Source organism: Wyeomyia smithii, chromosome 3, assembly GCF_029784165.1.
Source record: "Wyeomyia smithii strain HCP4-BCI-WySm-NY-G18 chromosome 3, ASM2978416v1, whole genome shotgun sequence".
Classification (NCBI taxonomy): domain Eukaryota; kingdom Metazoa; phylum Arthropoda; class Insecta; order Diptera; family Culicidae; genus Wyeomyia; species Wyeomyia smithii.
In genome coordinates, this window is record NC_073696.1 from 69,439,343 (window position 1) to 69,455,145 (window position 15,803).

The window sequence follows — 15,803 nt, forward strand, 5'->3', positions numbered from 1 at the left end:
TTCAAATGCTCTATTTCTCGCCTTTCAAAAACAGCCAAAATATAAAAAATCGGTTGAAAAATAACCGTATTAAACATAAAAATGTGAGCTAAGGTAAAAAACAGGGTTTTGAACATAACTTATAATTTTCGGGGTATTTGAAAAACTTCAAGTAAATGCGCAAGTAACATTTGACTAAAGCTACAACCCACACTATGTTACATCAAAAGTTCTTGCATTTTTTCATCATTTGTAGCTCCGTGAAATAAATGTGCGATAGAAGCCAAAAATTTTGGTTTTCTTATAAAATATATAACTTAGCCAAATATCAACCGATTTCCACAAAACTGCTTTCATTTGATGTGGGATTGAATAAACTTTCAAAATTATAGTGCATTTGTGGTATGTTTCTTACAAAAATAGACGGCAAATTTAAAATTAAATTGAAAAATTGCGTGAAAAAGTCTAATAAATTAGATATAAACTCAAATAACTTAACATGTTTTATTGATATTACCTGTATATATTATATACCTGTATATATTTTGAAAGCTCTATTTGTCTTCTTTCTAAAACTGCTTTAATATTGAAAATCGGTTGACAAATGACTGAGTTAAAAAATATTATACGCGCTGAGGTTTAAAAAACCGTATTTTGACTATAACTTCAGATTTTGGGGGTGTTTGGAAAATTTCTAGTATGAGCGAATGTTACACTCAACAAGACCTACAACCTACACTAGGTCACTTCAGAAGTTCTTGCATTTTTTTTTATTTGTAGCACAGTGTAATATGTAAAAAAAAAACCTTTATTTATAGAGTAAATGAAAAAGTTCGCGATTTAAGCTCATTTTGTGGCAATAAGTTGGTCTGTGTAGAAGCTATCATTTTCATGTCTCTGAGGTGTCTGATATGAAACAGTATATCTCCAAAACAACAAAAGTTAGAAGAAACGTATCTTCGGCGAAGTTTTTCATGACAACATTATTTACGATTTGCTGAAGATTACACTTCTCATAAGTGTAAAACTGAAAAGTTAGATCTTGCAGCGCCATTAGCGGCGCCGTTGGTGCTAAAACTTGTTTTCATTCGAAGTGACTTTTATGAATTTAAAAATACTAAATATCTCCTGAATATAGTATGTCAATAAAGCCAGTATTTAGAGAGTAAATAAGAAAAAAATCACGATTTTGAGCTGTCGTACCACTGTGTGTCCTTCCCACTATCCACTGGTAAATTGATTGGTTTGAGCGGAAGCAGATTTTTATATAGTCTAAAGAGTGCATTCCCAGTTGGCTAGGTATAATATCCTATAGACGTGTTGGCAAAAGTAAGCATTATGCGACCTTTAGAGGTCCAAATATGTGTTTCAACAAGACTTGATTATTTGCGTAAATCATTATCCATTTATTTGCTGGAAGAACAAAAGAAAGACGTTGAAAACTAACCCACTAAAATAAGACACATTTTTGCCCTGTTCCGTTTTAGAACTTTTATTTTAACTACACCTCTATGTACGAACTTCCTGAGAAACGAAGTTCTACACCAAAACTCGATGTAAAAATAGGAACTTAATACTAATAGGAAAATTGTTTGCATAATTTTCAGTTTGTCGAAATAAATACAAAATAATTGGGATTACGAGCAAAACTATAAAGCTAAACTATCAGAGTTAGAAATCAAACAAAAATATTAGACTTTCTAGAATAAAATATGCTCAATACACCACCGTTTCTTTCGAAAAACCGTGCAAAAAGGAGTGTAAAAAAAATCGTGTAATAAAAGATCGCGTAAAAACAGAATCTGGTGTATATTGAATTATTCAAAAATGATACACAATTTTAGCGATAGCGGCGCTCCCAGTAGTCGAATATGAAAGCTTTCGACAGCGTTTTGTTGCGGCGTGGTATCATCTTGAAAATCATCATCATGAAAAGATGGAAATAATATAACTCAGATAATTTATTCAGACATTTGGAAAATCAGAACAGAATTATGATTTGTTGAAAACATAGTTTAAGACCAATGCACATAAGACGGTCTCCATATAGAGGAGTGGCCAAAATACCCTGAAGAGCCCTGTTTGTGCCCTTCTAGAACCAATGTTAAAAGTTTGCGGGAAATTTGCGTTTTTGTAGAAAAAGGCGATTAAAAGTTTTTCATTTTTCCTATATATTTTGAATTTTTGGGTGATTTATCAACGAAATTTTTCGTATATCACACCAATTTGGTCCAGAACATATTGAGAATACGTAAAATTAGTATAATTATTCGTTGGTATACAGTGATGAGTTATTTTATTGGTTCGAAAAAAACTGAGATATGCCTAAATTCACGTGGTTTATGGACAGCCCCTTGTCATTACAATGCTTTCTCATATGACAAAATCATCTACAGTGGAAAACTAACAATTTGAAAACGAAAAAATTATTTTGGCCGTAAATCTTAATTTTTCGACCATTGTGCAATGTACAGACCAAATTTCTATTGCAGGAAACCGGCAAAATTTTGCTGATTTTTGGTGTGCTGTATTTTCAGCAATCTGCTCAGCAAAACGAAAATGTACATTAAGCAAAACATAAATCAATTTGCTGTTTAACCAATTAATGTAAGGGAACCATGATTTCCTCAGCACCAACGTTTACCCATATGTATGTTGAATATATTAACTTTAAATCCATCTTGCCCAACAGTAACTCAGCTATGTCCGATATCAGCTATCAGGAAGCGATCATCCCGTAACATCTTGACAGTGGCGCGTTCACTAATGACAGCTAGACGTGAACATTTTTGACCTATCAATTTATTCGCTGAATTCCAGCAAACATTCATTTACTGTTATGTGTTCAGCAAAAAGTTTTGTTGTATTTTCGCGATTCACTGAAACGATTACTCGTTTTCAGTTAATTGATCAATGAACTACTGGTTTGCAAGAAAAATAAAATTACTGAAGGATATTCAGTAAATTTTAGAACTGAAATACAGTGACATTTTGAAAAACAAAATCTGTGAATCAGTAAACAAGTGGTTCGCTGATATACTTGTACTTGGCTGAACCATGTAGAGCAAATTTGGGGTGTACTGTGTGAGTCCGGGGTGTCGAGTCTCTAACAACAAACAATGACCAGAATACGGACGCGTAAGCTAACAAAACGCGATAAACGTGTCCCGATCGACGATGAAAATTATGCGAAAGTCGATTACAATCAAATCCCGGGCGTTAATACCCTTAGGGCGAGGTTTCTAGTAAATTCAAATTTGTTTTCGCGGTTATCGTGCGTGAAAAGAGCGAAAGTTGAAGATTAAAAGCGCTGGTTGATGTGGTATTAACAAGAAAGTGAAAAAGTTTCTTCGAAATAACAATGACTTATTTGGGTCAGTTTTTTTTCACAAAATACAATGTCATTATCATTGTGTCACCCTTATAATGATTGGAAAAGTGCACACATTCGAGAGTGCCCCATTTCTAAACGTTCTGAGACCAACGTTAAGAGATTTATCAAAGTATCAAAGTTTATTGAGTGCTAATGACCAGGAACAAAACAAAATGTTAGAACACTCTGAAAATTTGTTTTAACATAATAGCTCAAGCGTGGAGTTTTTAGTAAGCCTATTAGTAGCACCGGTTCCTAGATCCATTTAGCTAAAATTCGATTCAACCATATTGTCTACGACTTTCTTTCACCAAACCAAGGCCTCAACAGTGCAATGCTAGTCATGCAATTCTATTGTTATAAAATCCGATTTCCACTACACCAGCTGAAGTAGGACAGGAGAAGAAAACCGACCAGAAGTTTTTACTACCCGTCGTTTCATTTCGCATTGCTCACATTTTATGGACATTTGTTTTTGGTCTTTTATTACATCAAAAGTTGAAGTTTTCCTCACGGTTCCGAAGCACGCTTCACCAGGGCGGAGAAATGTTGAAAAGAATATTCCATTGCGTATTGAATTACTATCCAACAGACGATTTCCACCCGATCGATCACATCACTTGTTTACAGCAGGACTTATAGGGAAAAGAAAAAGCGCAGAAATTGGACGAATGGCTGAATCGAACGATGACAAAATATAGCAGCATTAACCACGTTAAGAGTGCGTGCAGGCACTTGTCTGAAAGACTTGATTGCTTGCGTCGAGGGTTTATTCATAAAGTGCACGCTTTCGTGCGGGACATCGTCAATAGTAGGATTTTCACATCTCTTCGTCACTCTTAGATTGAAGTTATCCTTCTACCTATCGACGAGGCTTCCTGTTCCGGCTGCTTGGGAAGGAATCTCTTTTCACGAAACGTTCAAAGAAATTTAATGGGGATGGAAACGTTAATTAAATCTATTTACTTTTTCTTTCGATTTTCTGTTTTCAGCAGCTATGAGTGTCTGACGACCAGTAACGCAAAGCAAAGCAAGAGTCTGGGCGATCTGTTAGATATGGTAAGTACAGTGGAAAATTTATTATATAAGCAAATTTAGCGTTTTTTTTTCTTGGGAGACTTGAGATGTGTAGTAATTGGGCATGCACGGCGGGAGGAGATACTTTGTCGGATACTTCGAGTGTACTAGAGCTACGAGGGTAGTCTTAGAAGTATCCTTGTCTGACTTTTCGATAGTACAAACCTTACTACTTAAGTTTGTATTTCAAAGACGCGATGTAAAGTATAGGTCGTTACGAAAGATAATAAATTGAAGTTTTGTTTGCAAATACAACACACACAATTTACACAAAGGTTTCCAGTACTTGTTTTTTTTATCGTAAATGAGTAATCTAAACGCATATCTTCCAAACACATCCCCACAGGAAACACCCGACGGTGGCAATGAGGCGGTCGCACTGAAAAAAGCTCTGGAATGGGAACTGTCACTGGATTCGAGAGATTTACGATCGCACGCCTGGTACCATGGACCGATACCCCGCCAGCGAGCCGAAGAAATCGTGCAAAAAGATGGTGACTTTCTGGTGCGGGACTGCGTCTCCCAGCCCGGAAACTACGTTTTGACCTGCAGGACCAAGGGACCTACGCTGCATTTTGTTATTAATAAGGTAGGTGTGGATTTAGTTTGTAGATAGTAAAAACTAACCGACCATGTAGTCCACTTAGTTCGGAAGAGCTTTTCCGGATTCAATTTTTTTACCATTTTCACGATAACACGAAGTTCTAGCAATGCTGCATTGCAAACAAAAACGACATTCTAGAGCTTGATTGCCCTTTTTTTATCTTCCTACTTGGTGAAATTCGGTTCCAATTTTATGTATTCGGTTTCCTCTAACTTCAACATTAGTTTGAAATTATAGCATCGGTTCGTCGTTCCACATCCAAATTCACATCCTTATCGCAGGTATAAACGGTTCCAAAATGTTTCGAATGCTTTCATATGAACGACTCCTACTTCCAAATGTACAAGAAAGATAAAACGAAACCAAGGATGAGATATGTGGCATGACTTTGAACGAACTTCCGAGCTAAACGTAACATCCTGTACTTCATCTACATGGCAAACCACTTAGAGCTAGGGCTAAGTGTAATTTTTTTCCTCCTGCTAAATGTAAACTTTGCACTCGGAAGTGAGCTACAGCAAATGAAGTGTGGCAAGCTTTCGGAACCCGTCACGCAGTAAAACCGCTTCTTTGTTGTTCCTATTTAACTCGGCCTCTTGCGTTAGTTTTCTATTGCTGCTGCTGCTTGGCAATGCAATGTTGAATTGCACACTTCTGTGGCGTAGCGTCTACAACTTTTCTGAGAGCATAGTCGAGAAAGAAAAAAGCTACTTAGACTTATAACGGTTTACTCGTTGTAAGTGTGGTTAAAATGCCAGTCAAGAAAGCGAAGGTAAGTGAGGCCACAGCTTTGTACCAGAGGTAATTCGACAGGAAAAAAGCACTCACTCCAAATAGAAGGAGAGAGAACACAAACCATTATAATAGTGCTTTTGTGAAAACGATTGATTTGAAAGAAATAACAGCTCCTATCGTGGCGAAAGAACCTCTTGATTGTAAAGTTACACTAAGTGCTCCACAAGAGCCTAGAAAAAACTTCTGAGGGTGTCGTATTGAAATAGCTCTTCATAAAACTAGATGTGTGACAGTGATCTAATCAACTTACTTAGGTTAGGGGTTTCATAATTTGTTCTCACATTTACCGGAGTCTTTATTGGAATACCAAAAAAAAGCAAAGAGCATTATAACTCATGGTTTTACTTTTCAGCGATCTAATTTCTGGCGCAAGAATGACATACACGCATAGAGGTGATTAACAGAGCGACGAGGGAGGGGGGACTGATTTTCGCATAACAACTACAAAACTAAGAATATGATTTCTTTCACTACCGACAGCTTTTTATCTAACATTTATTCCTACCTGCTTGACCCCATTTTGTGTCACTTTACGAGCTAATTTCATTTTTATCGTCATTAGGATAGAAGCACCGGTTTTGGCCATAGTTTGTTACGGATGTGAGATATTCATTCTTCTTCCTTCGAAAAATATACAATTGAATCAGTTCAACGGGGATCGGATGAATTCGCCTATATGCTGCTCTAACATTGAGTTTAAATATTTAAATTATGTTTTATTGTTTACATATTCTTCATCCAAAAAACTTCTTTAGGCTCCTTGTTTGGCCATAGCATTCCTAAATCGACTCCTATTTTGGCCAATTCGCGAAACAGTTGAAGTCACACGAATTTATTCTATAATTTGGCTGCACCATCTAGATATATTTTATCAGCAGAAAATTGGCGTCATTTAACTAACTAATGGTCCAGTTTATTTATAAATCAAACTAAATACATAATAATATACATAGCTAGCAAAGCAAGGTACTTCGACTTGAAATTTTTTGAATTCAAATTTAGTAGCATGTTCGTCTGTCATTGATCTATATTAATAATATTAATAACTAATATCTCATAAGATGTCTTCTAACAGCCCGAAAAACTCCGAGCATTTTATGATTTGCATTAGCGTTAATACGTTACGTTGTTTATATATACGTAATACGTTGTTTACATATGGCCAATTTCAGGATTATGAATCATGGAATTGCATTGATATGTGGCCAAGCATGGATCAGTGAAGCTGTTGGTAATTTTGATATTGCAGAGAAAAATCATACCAAAATGTCTATTTTCTTTGTCATGTACCTAATAAGTTGTGCCTGATGCTGGTAACAAAATTTGTTTGTTACGAACAAACTTATACAAAGTTATGCTTTTTGTAAAAAAAAACTTATAAATTACCTAAACGTTAGACTGTATCCCTTTCCGACCGAGCTCACACAATTGTGTAGGTAAAAAATTACGGATAACAAAACCTAAATCGAAGCAATTCCTATTCAAAAACACTTGCTTGCTCCGGTTTTTTTATTTTTCATAGCAGCTACTATGCTGACACTAGCATTGCGAGCAATAAAACAATGAATAGGACGTTCAAAGAGCGAGAGAGAAGCGGCCGGAAAGGGTTATAGTAAACTTGGGAAAGTGTAATTAGTTTCTTTATTAATAGTAAAATACGCATATTTATTTACTACAGTTTGTAATAAATTTGACAGCAGTTTTAATGGAAGACTTAGAAACAGGAGTAATTTAAGATACTTTTTCACACTTTTAAATTTTATTCTACCATGGCCAAAGCCGCTGCTTCTACCCTATGACTACATTTTAAGATTCTGCAAAGCAGGCAGTGTATGTAATTTTTGAAATGTGAAAAATAAACGAGAAATGAAGGATGTGACTTAGTCTTATGTCGAATTCGTTTTTACGGCAGGACTATACCGTCCCGGACTACACTTTGCAGCTAAAAAAAACACTTTCCGAGCAGTTGCAATGGTGTGCGTAATGCCAGAGGTAGCTGTCATTTTGTTTTGTTTTGCTCATTATCGCCATTGTCTTTTTGTCACGTTTGGCTACTGTACAGATTCGGACGATGATGATTCCAAAGCTTTTTTTTTTATTTATTTTTTTAAGAGGAGGATTTGTTAGTAGCTCAAGTATTTATGATAAATATTAGTAAATAATGAGTACGTGTGTCCAATCACAAATGGTGACTTCTCAACACTGTTAGAAATTTGTAATTTTAATTGTTAGGATTTGTTTGCTTTCGCAATTAAGACTTATCGTTCGTAGGGATTTAAACCTACTTTTCAGAAAAGGGGAAGTAAACTTATAACTAACTTAATCGCTAACTTATTGGCTATAAAGAGAGCTTATCGTAGCAATTGAGGATTGCAACGATTTTTGTCGAAAATTGTTAATAATTTTATTTGAGATAGCTTCTAATGGTTCAACACCAGTAAGTCTATGTAATTCGAGTGTACCAAACCAAGGAGGACGCTTCAAAATCATTTTCAGAATTTTATTGTGAATCCTTTGGAGCGTTTTCTTCCTTGTTGAACAGCAACTTGACCAGATCGGTACTGCATAAAGCATTGCTGGTTTAAAAATTTGTTTGTAAATCAAAAGTTTGTTCTTTAAACAAAGTTTAGAATTCCTGTAAATGAGAGAATATAAACATCTCGTAGATTTGATGCACTTGGCTTGTATACTCTCAATGTGCTCTTTGAAAATAAGTTTTTTATCGTAAATTAGTCCCAAGTACTTAACCTTGTCAGACCAACTTTAAATAACCCCATTCATCTTGACAACGTGATTATTGTTTGGCTTGAGGAAAGAAGCCCTAGTCTTATGAGGAAAAATTATCATTTGAGTTTTAGAAGCATTGGGAGAGATTTTCCACTTTTGCAAGTAGGAAGAAAAAATATCTTAACTTTTCTGCAATCGACTGTATATGACACGAAGGCTTTTTCCTTTTACGGAAATGCTTGTGTCATCGCAGAACAATGACTATGTGCATCCAGGAGGCAAATCAGGAAGATCTAAAGTGAATATGTTGTACAGGACTGGGCCCAATACTGAACCTTGGGGTACACCTGCTCTGACAGGAAATCTATCAGATTTTGAATTCTGATAGACAACCTGCAGAGTTCGATCAGTAAGATAATTTTTTAAAATTTTGATTAGGAACATTGGAAAATTAAAAGTTTGCAATTTCGCAATCAAACCTTTATGCCAAACACTGTCGAATGCTTTTTGCGTGTCTAAAAGAGCAGCTCCAGTGGAATAACCTTCAGATTTGTTAGCTCGTATCATATTAGTAACTCTGAGCAATTGATGAGTAGTGGAATGCCCATGGCGGAAACCAAACTGTTCAACTGCAAAAATTGAATTTTCGTTAATGTGTGACATCATTCTGTTAAGAATAATTCTCTCAAACAGTTTACTTATTGAAGAAAGCAAACTGATTGGTCGATAACTTGAAACTTCAGCCGGATTTATATCCGGCTTTAGAATTGGAGTAATTTTTGCATTTTTCCATAATTTGGGAAAATATGCAATTTTGAAGCAGCAATTGAAAATTTTCACTGAAAATTCCATTGTGCTCTCAGGGAGATGTTCGATTAGTATATTAAAGATTCCATCGTCACCAGTTGCTTTCATATTTTTGAAATTTTTAATAATTGATTAAATCTCATTCAAGTTAGTTTCAATTATTTCTGCAGGTAAAAAATTCTGGGAAGAAATTAAATCAAATTGACGTGTGACTTCATTTTCAATTAGACTCACAAAATTCAAATTTGAGTTATGAACACTCTCAAACTGCTGAGCAAGTCTTTGAGCCTTTTGTTCATTGGATACAAGAAAACGTTCACCATCTTTTTAAACTGGAATAGGCTTTGAATATGGTTTCAATTTTTCAACTTTATTCTCAAAATTTTGATTTCGCAGAAGAGTAAATCTATGTTTAATCTCTTTCTGTAAATCTTTATAAATAGGTTTAAAAACGGGGTCACGAGAACGTTGATATTGACGTCTGCGGACATTTTTCAAACGAATTAGAAGTTGAAGATTTTCGTCAATTATTGGTCAAATTTCACTTGAACCTTTGGAACAGAATAATTCCTGGCATCAACAATTACACATTTTAATGCTTCCAAAGCGGAATCAATATTCACTTCGTTTTTAAAATCAAGCTCGTTATTGAAATTACTCTCAATATGAGTTTTGTATCTTTCTCAATTAGCCTTGTTATAATTAAAAACAGAGCTCAAAGGGTTTAAAACTGATTCATGTGATAAAGAAAAAGTTATTGGAAGATGGTCAGAATCAAAGTCAGCATGTGTGATCGATTCACTACATACATGACTTTGATCTGTTAGCACCAAATCAATTGTTGATGGATTCCGTATAGAAGAAAAACATGTAGCACTATTCGGAGACAAAATAGAGGAGCATCCTGAAGAACAATCATTGCTATTGCTATCATTGCTATCAAATTTTGCTATTGGAATTACTTTGAGAACTATTCCATGATCGATGTTTAGCGTTCAAATCGCCTATTATAAAATATTTTGAACGGTTTCTGGTAAGTATTTGTAAATCACCTTTAAAATAATTTTTGTGCTCGCGTGTGCATTGAAATTGTAAATATGCTGCGGCAATAAATAGAATCTCAAGTTCAGTTTGAACTTCAATTACCAAAGTTCCAATAACTTTCGTCTCAAGATGGGGAAGAGCACGATGTTTGATTCGACGATGAATAACAATTGCAACTCTATCGCCGGAGCCCTGAATCCTATCTTATCTATGAACCACGCAATTGGGATCATATTTTAGTTTGATGTTAGGTTTCAGAAATGATTCAGTAATAATTGCGATGTGCACATTATACACTGTTAAAAAATGAAAAAGCTCATTCTCATTGGCCTTCAATGAGCGAGCATTCCAATTTGAAATTTTTATCGTTTTATTCAAAATCATTGCTAAATTTTAAATTAGGAAAAATTTGAATTGTAAAATTCGTTCCAATTTGAATAGCTTCAAACATGGATTTTGCCTGCAACATGGCGTTCATAGGATCGAACATTGCCTGTTGCAGAAAAGAAAGTTTACCTGCCGTAGTAGGCCCCAAGCAGTTGACATTAGAAAAAATATTTTCGGTAGCAACATTGGCTGGGTAATAGATATATTTTTCTTTTCTACCAGTTTTTGTTTACCCCCCATGTTAACGGTCATTTTCGAACTACTAACATATGCTACTAATATATGTGCATATGTTAAACGGGTATGCAAAGGAGTAGAAAAATTTGCTGGTACAGCGGGGCTTGGATTATGTTTTGAAGTTTGTTTTGCTTGAGAAACTGAATTTTGTTCACCTTGCCTTGCCCTAACAATGGCTAAACGGACAGGGCTGAGAAGGAGAAACGAATACTACACTCAAAACAGAGAACACGCACATGCGTCGTTTTCTGATAGCGTGTAACTATCTCCTTGCTGTAACGCATGCATGACTCGAACGAAGTTTTTAGTAACATCAGGAATTCGCGTTGACGGTGTTGCTGATATTTGTTTGGTTTTTGCGTGCGAAAAATAAGGAAAGAAATATTTTTGCTTTTGTCATCACGCACATTTTGACAACTACATATGAGAGCTCACATAAGTGCGAGCAACAGTTTTGAGTTCGACCGTAGTGAAGTATGTTCGAAATTGTAACCAAAGCCTTAAATCCAGAGAAGCGCAAGTTTAATAATCGAAGTACGCTAGCATGATTATTACTCAAAGCTTATGAAATTTATTATTTTACGTAAAAACAAACCAAAATATTTTGTGAAACAACAATGAATGCAAAAACTGTTTGCGATGAATATTTTCTCGAGCAACTGGAAGGAATCAGTTATAACAATACTCATCGCAAAAAAATGCTTTTTTTCCTTGGATCAAATTGACAGTCGATGACAGCTCATTCTGGTTCATTTTGACACTTACACAGCTTCGTATCCGTTTCTCCCTCCCAGGGAAAAAATTTGACATATGGTTGCCGTTACAACTGGCGCACCGAAATTTTTTACTCTCTTTCACAGGACATGTGTCCTTTTTGTGAGAGTTTCCACAATAACGGCATTTTTGGTCCATGTTACAGAAATTAGATCCATGGCCATATAGTTGGCAAGTACGGCATTGGGTGATATGCTTTTCACCTCCGCCAAACTTCCTATAAATTTCCCATTTTACACGCACATTATACAAAGCATGTGCTTTTTCAAAAAAATTTAAGTTGTTAACCTCACTGCGGTTAAAATGGATAAAATAGTTCACAAGGGAAACTTCAGTTCTCTGGCTGTTTTCACCTCGTGATTTTTGTTTTATAAGAACTACTTGGGTAGGGGCTATGCCAAGTATTTCTGTCAAAGCAATTTTGATCTCATCAACGGTTTTAAAAAAAATATCAAACATGTTATCACTGCAGCCACTCGAATTGTCCGAAAGAGAATGCTCTCTCTTTTTCCTCGTAGTGATGCGCGGTTTCTTTTTTCGCCCTGTCATTTCAGGTGATACGAAAAAAAGTTCAAACAAATGTTAAATTCGAAAGTAGGTAGTCTTGAGAAAGACTGATGGGAAATAACTTTCAGGTAGTCTATAAGAGACACACTGACAAAACACAAACTATAGGCAGTCAAAGACCATTCCCCAAGCAACCGAAAACACGTCTGACTTGTTGGGCAGCTCAAGACGAACTGTGTAAAAGCCGAGATCTGATAACTTATACCAGAGTTATATCCAAAACAATTTTCAGTTTTCCTTTTGCTACGGTATTGCTGGATCCGGAGGCCAACCGGTAGTCTACCGTAAGTTGAACCTGGGTCTACCGTGTAGTTATTATCGGCTAAATAACAATCTTAAAGATACCAGGGTGTTTTCTTTTGAATTGGCCCCAGTCGATTTAGATATATCGATATATCTGTTACCAAATACATATACACTAGCGCCACGAAGTGATAGAATTCCTTAACAAAAAGATCATCATCCTATAGTACTCAACCACTTAGACAACTCTGCTGAAGACCTGAATGTTCTATTTCCTAAGATTAGCGAGCTATAATGTATCCTTCATGCTCAGACTGGACATGTACAACTTTTGCTCTCAACGTTTTCTGGTTGTCATTAGTTAGAAGTTTGTGTAAGTTTCTTAGCCAAAACTCGATATGTTTTCATGTACTGTCTTTTGAATCCTTTCCAGCAATGATTTAATACAGTTATGTTGGAAAAAATTGTTGAAAATAATTCACTATTCAAGTGTTTTCGTTTATCGCGTCTCCTGAAAAATTTGCTTAATGGCACATGTACCACTTTTGCTCTCAACGGCTCATATAAAGCAATAAAGCTAATGCGGAGTGTTTTGTATATATATATATATATATATATATATATATATATATATATATATATATATATATATATATATATATATATATATATATATATATATATATATATATATATATATATATATATATATATATATATATATATATATATATATAAATATATATGTATATGTATAGATATATATATATATATATATATATATATATATATATATATATATATATATATATATATATATATATATTATTAGTGTATTTTTTGGTGTATCGTCACCCTTGAAAACACTAACTCACGCAAAAAACTGCCGGAATCACCGACACAGAAAAATTCTAGTTATTTCAAAAAGAGTGTCTGCAGATCGTTTTGACGTAGCATAACATAATACAACAACTAAAATCAGTGTGCAAATATGGAACATTATCTAACACTGCAAGTGTATTTATTATTTTCGCAATTACTGTTAAGTGATATAACCAAATTAGATAAATAGTTATTGACTGTGTTTTTGCTTGAATATATAAATATTTACACATCCATCTTTTCTAACAACTTTCAGCTGCTGATTCAACCTGAAACTGTATACGAAAGAGTACAATACCAGTTCGAGGACGATGCCTATGACACAGTTCCTGATTTGATAACGTTCTACGTGGGCTCAGGTGAGGCATCAAACCTAATGATGACGATGTGCCCATTGGCATCATCGCTACCGTAAGCAGAACTGTTTCTGTATCTTTCTCTTTCTCTGTACCTGCAGGAAAAGCCATCTCAGCAGCTTCTGGAGCACGGATTCAGTTCCCTTGCAACCGGCTTTATCCGCTGTCGTTTTATGCTTCCAAGTATGGCCAGCAGGTTGGTGGCATTCGTGGGCCCAGCCCGCTCAATTCGCCCTCACCTGTACCATCGTCACCTGGGTTTAGGTATTGATTAGCAATGACGGCTTACATCGTTGCTCTTCATTCAACGATATTTATTTATTCCAGATACAATCCATACACCCAGCAAACGAACACATATCGCAGTCCAATGTCTTCACCGCCGCGAACTAAGCGTGAAACGCCACCCCGTCTACCTTCGAAGAAGCAACGCTCGCAATCCCTCACCCCATTGCAAGGAGTTCAATCGACACAGCAGCGTTATTGCAGTGCCGATGGTGTGATACAGACAAATGGATCGGACGGAAAAACCCTTTCCAAACCATCGAGACTAACTGGTTCTAATGAGAAGTGCAATAGCGCTGACGGAATCATTCAGACTGATTCCACCGTTAGAATAACACTCGGGGATGAGAAATGTTCCAGCGCCGATGGAGTTGTGAAAACCCAAGCCCTTACACGTTCGGGTACGATGGAACAAACGCACAAAGTTAGCTCCCAATCGCTTCCTCGTTCCAACAGCTTGCGTTCTTCCCGTGGCATGATGGGCTCACGAACATCCAGTATCAACAAAGAACCAAGCGAGCACTCGTTAAGCCCCTGTATGGAGCAAAAACATTTTGCAGAAGATGAAGAAGAAACGGAACAACCACCCAGCCCTCCACCGAAGCCGATTCGAGGAGTCAATCGAACTGATTCGATGAAGGAATCCGATCCGCACGGTCCGACCCATCGGATGGGATCGTACCACCCAAGCGGATCCGACTCCGGAAATGGTTCCGGAGACTCAGCTCAAAGTTCCGCCACAGGGGATGAAGCAGTTTTACAACATAGAGGGGGAGTTATATTGAAAAATCCTCGCTTCTTTCCGAATTCCATGGCCTCGATTACGTTGCGATCATACGTGGACTTTGATCCTACTGCTGCCGAGGAAGCACTACTATCGATGACCATTCCAACCTACGAGCAGGTCTCACGATTTGATTTGGAAGAATTCAACACTCTGATGCTCCCCTTCTGTGATTGCAAACCGCTGGACAGTGGAACGCTGAACACGTTTCGCATGATGCTCAGCGAAACGGGCTCCCGGGTGATTGCCAATCACCTCACCAGGGTCGATATTAGTTTGATCTTAGGTGAATGGTTTAAGTGGAAATGTTGAAACAAATTTGATAACTTTTTTTTGTAGAACAAGACGAAGAGCGTAAGGATGATCCCCTCAACTGTACTGGATTGGAATTGATCACTCTGGAACAGGGTAGACAATTTCGGTTGGATCTGATCGAACGAACCGAATGCATGAAACTGCTGGTAGCAGTCACAATTCTGACCTGTCACGACGATCTGGAACGCGCGGAGACCCTCAACAAGTGGATTCAAGTAGCGGTGGAAACGAAAACTGCTCTCGGAAATTTGTTTGGGTTCTGCGCTATAATGCTTGGACTTTCTATGCCGCAGGTAGGGAAAAATACACGAAATATCTTATTTAACATAAAAATTATAAGTTGTTGGGGTTTTGTCTTACAGATACAAAAACTAGAAACCACATGGCACACGTTGCGCCAAAAATACACCGATAGTGCATTTAATTTCGAAGCGAAACTGCGGCCAACGCTCAACAGCATGAACGATTGCTCCAATCCGCAGGCACCGAACACCACGATTCCGCACATACTGCCATACATACTGCTTAAGGATCGCACAATCAACGATATCATGAGTAAGATGGCTT

General features: G+C 36.5%; 1 protein-coding gene across 6 annotated transcripts in view; it reads left to right on the forward strand.

Moving 5' to 3' along the window:
• LOC129729385 (SH2 domain-containing protein 3C) overlaps positions 1–15,803 on the forward strand; it is an 88,396-nt gene that overhangs the window by 70,483 nt on the left and 2,110 nt on the right. For 4 of the 6 annotated variants that reach the window (XM_055687919.1, XM_055687917.1, XM_055687916.1 and 1 more), the window contains 7 exons: positions 4,345–4,411; positions 4,776–5,018; positions 13,753–13,855; positions 13,954–14,116; positions 14,180–15,207; positions 15,261–15,529; positions 15,599–15,791. In XM_055687919.1, the coding sequence (XP_055543894.1) occupies positions 4,345–4,411; positions 4,776–5,018; positions 13,753–13,855; positions 13,954–14,116; positions 14,180–15,207; positions 15,261–15,529; positions 15,599–15,791 (2,066 nt within the window). The remainder of the gene's footprint in view (positions 1–4,344; positions 4,412–4,775; positions 5,019–13,752; positions 13,856–13,953; positions 14,117–14,179; positions 15,208–15,260; positions 15,530–15,598; positions 15,792–15,803) is intronic. The other 2 variants (XM_055687918.1, XM_055687921.1) reach the window with 1 other exon arrangement.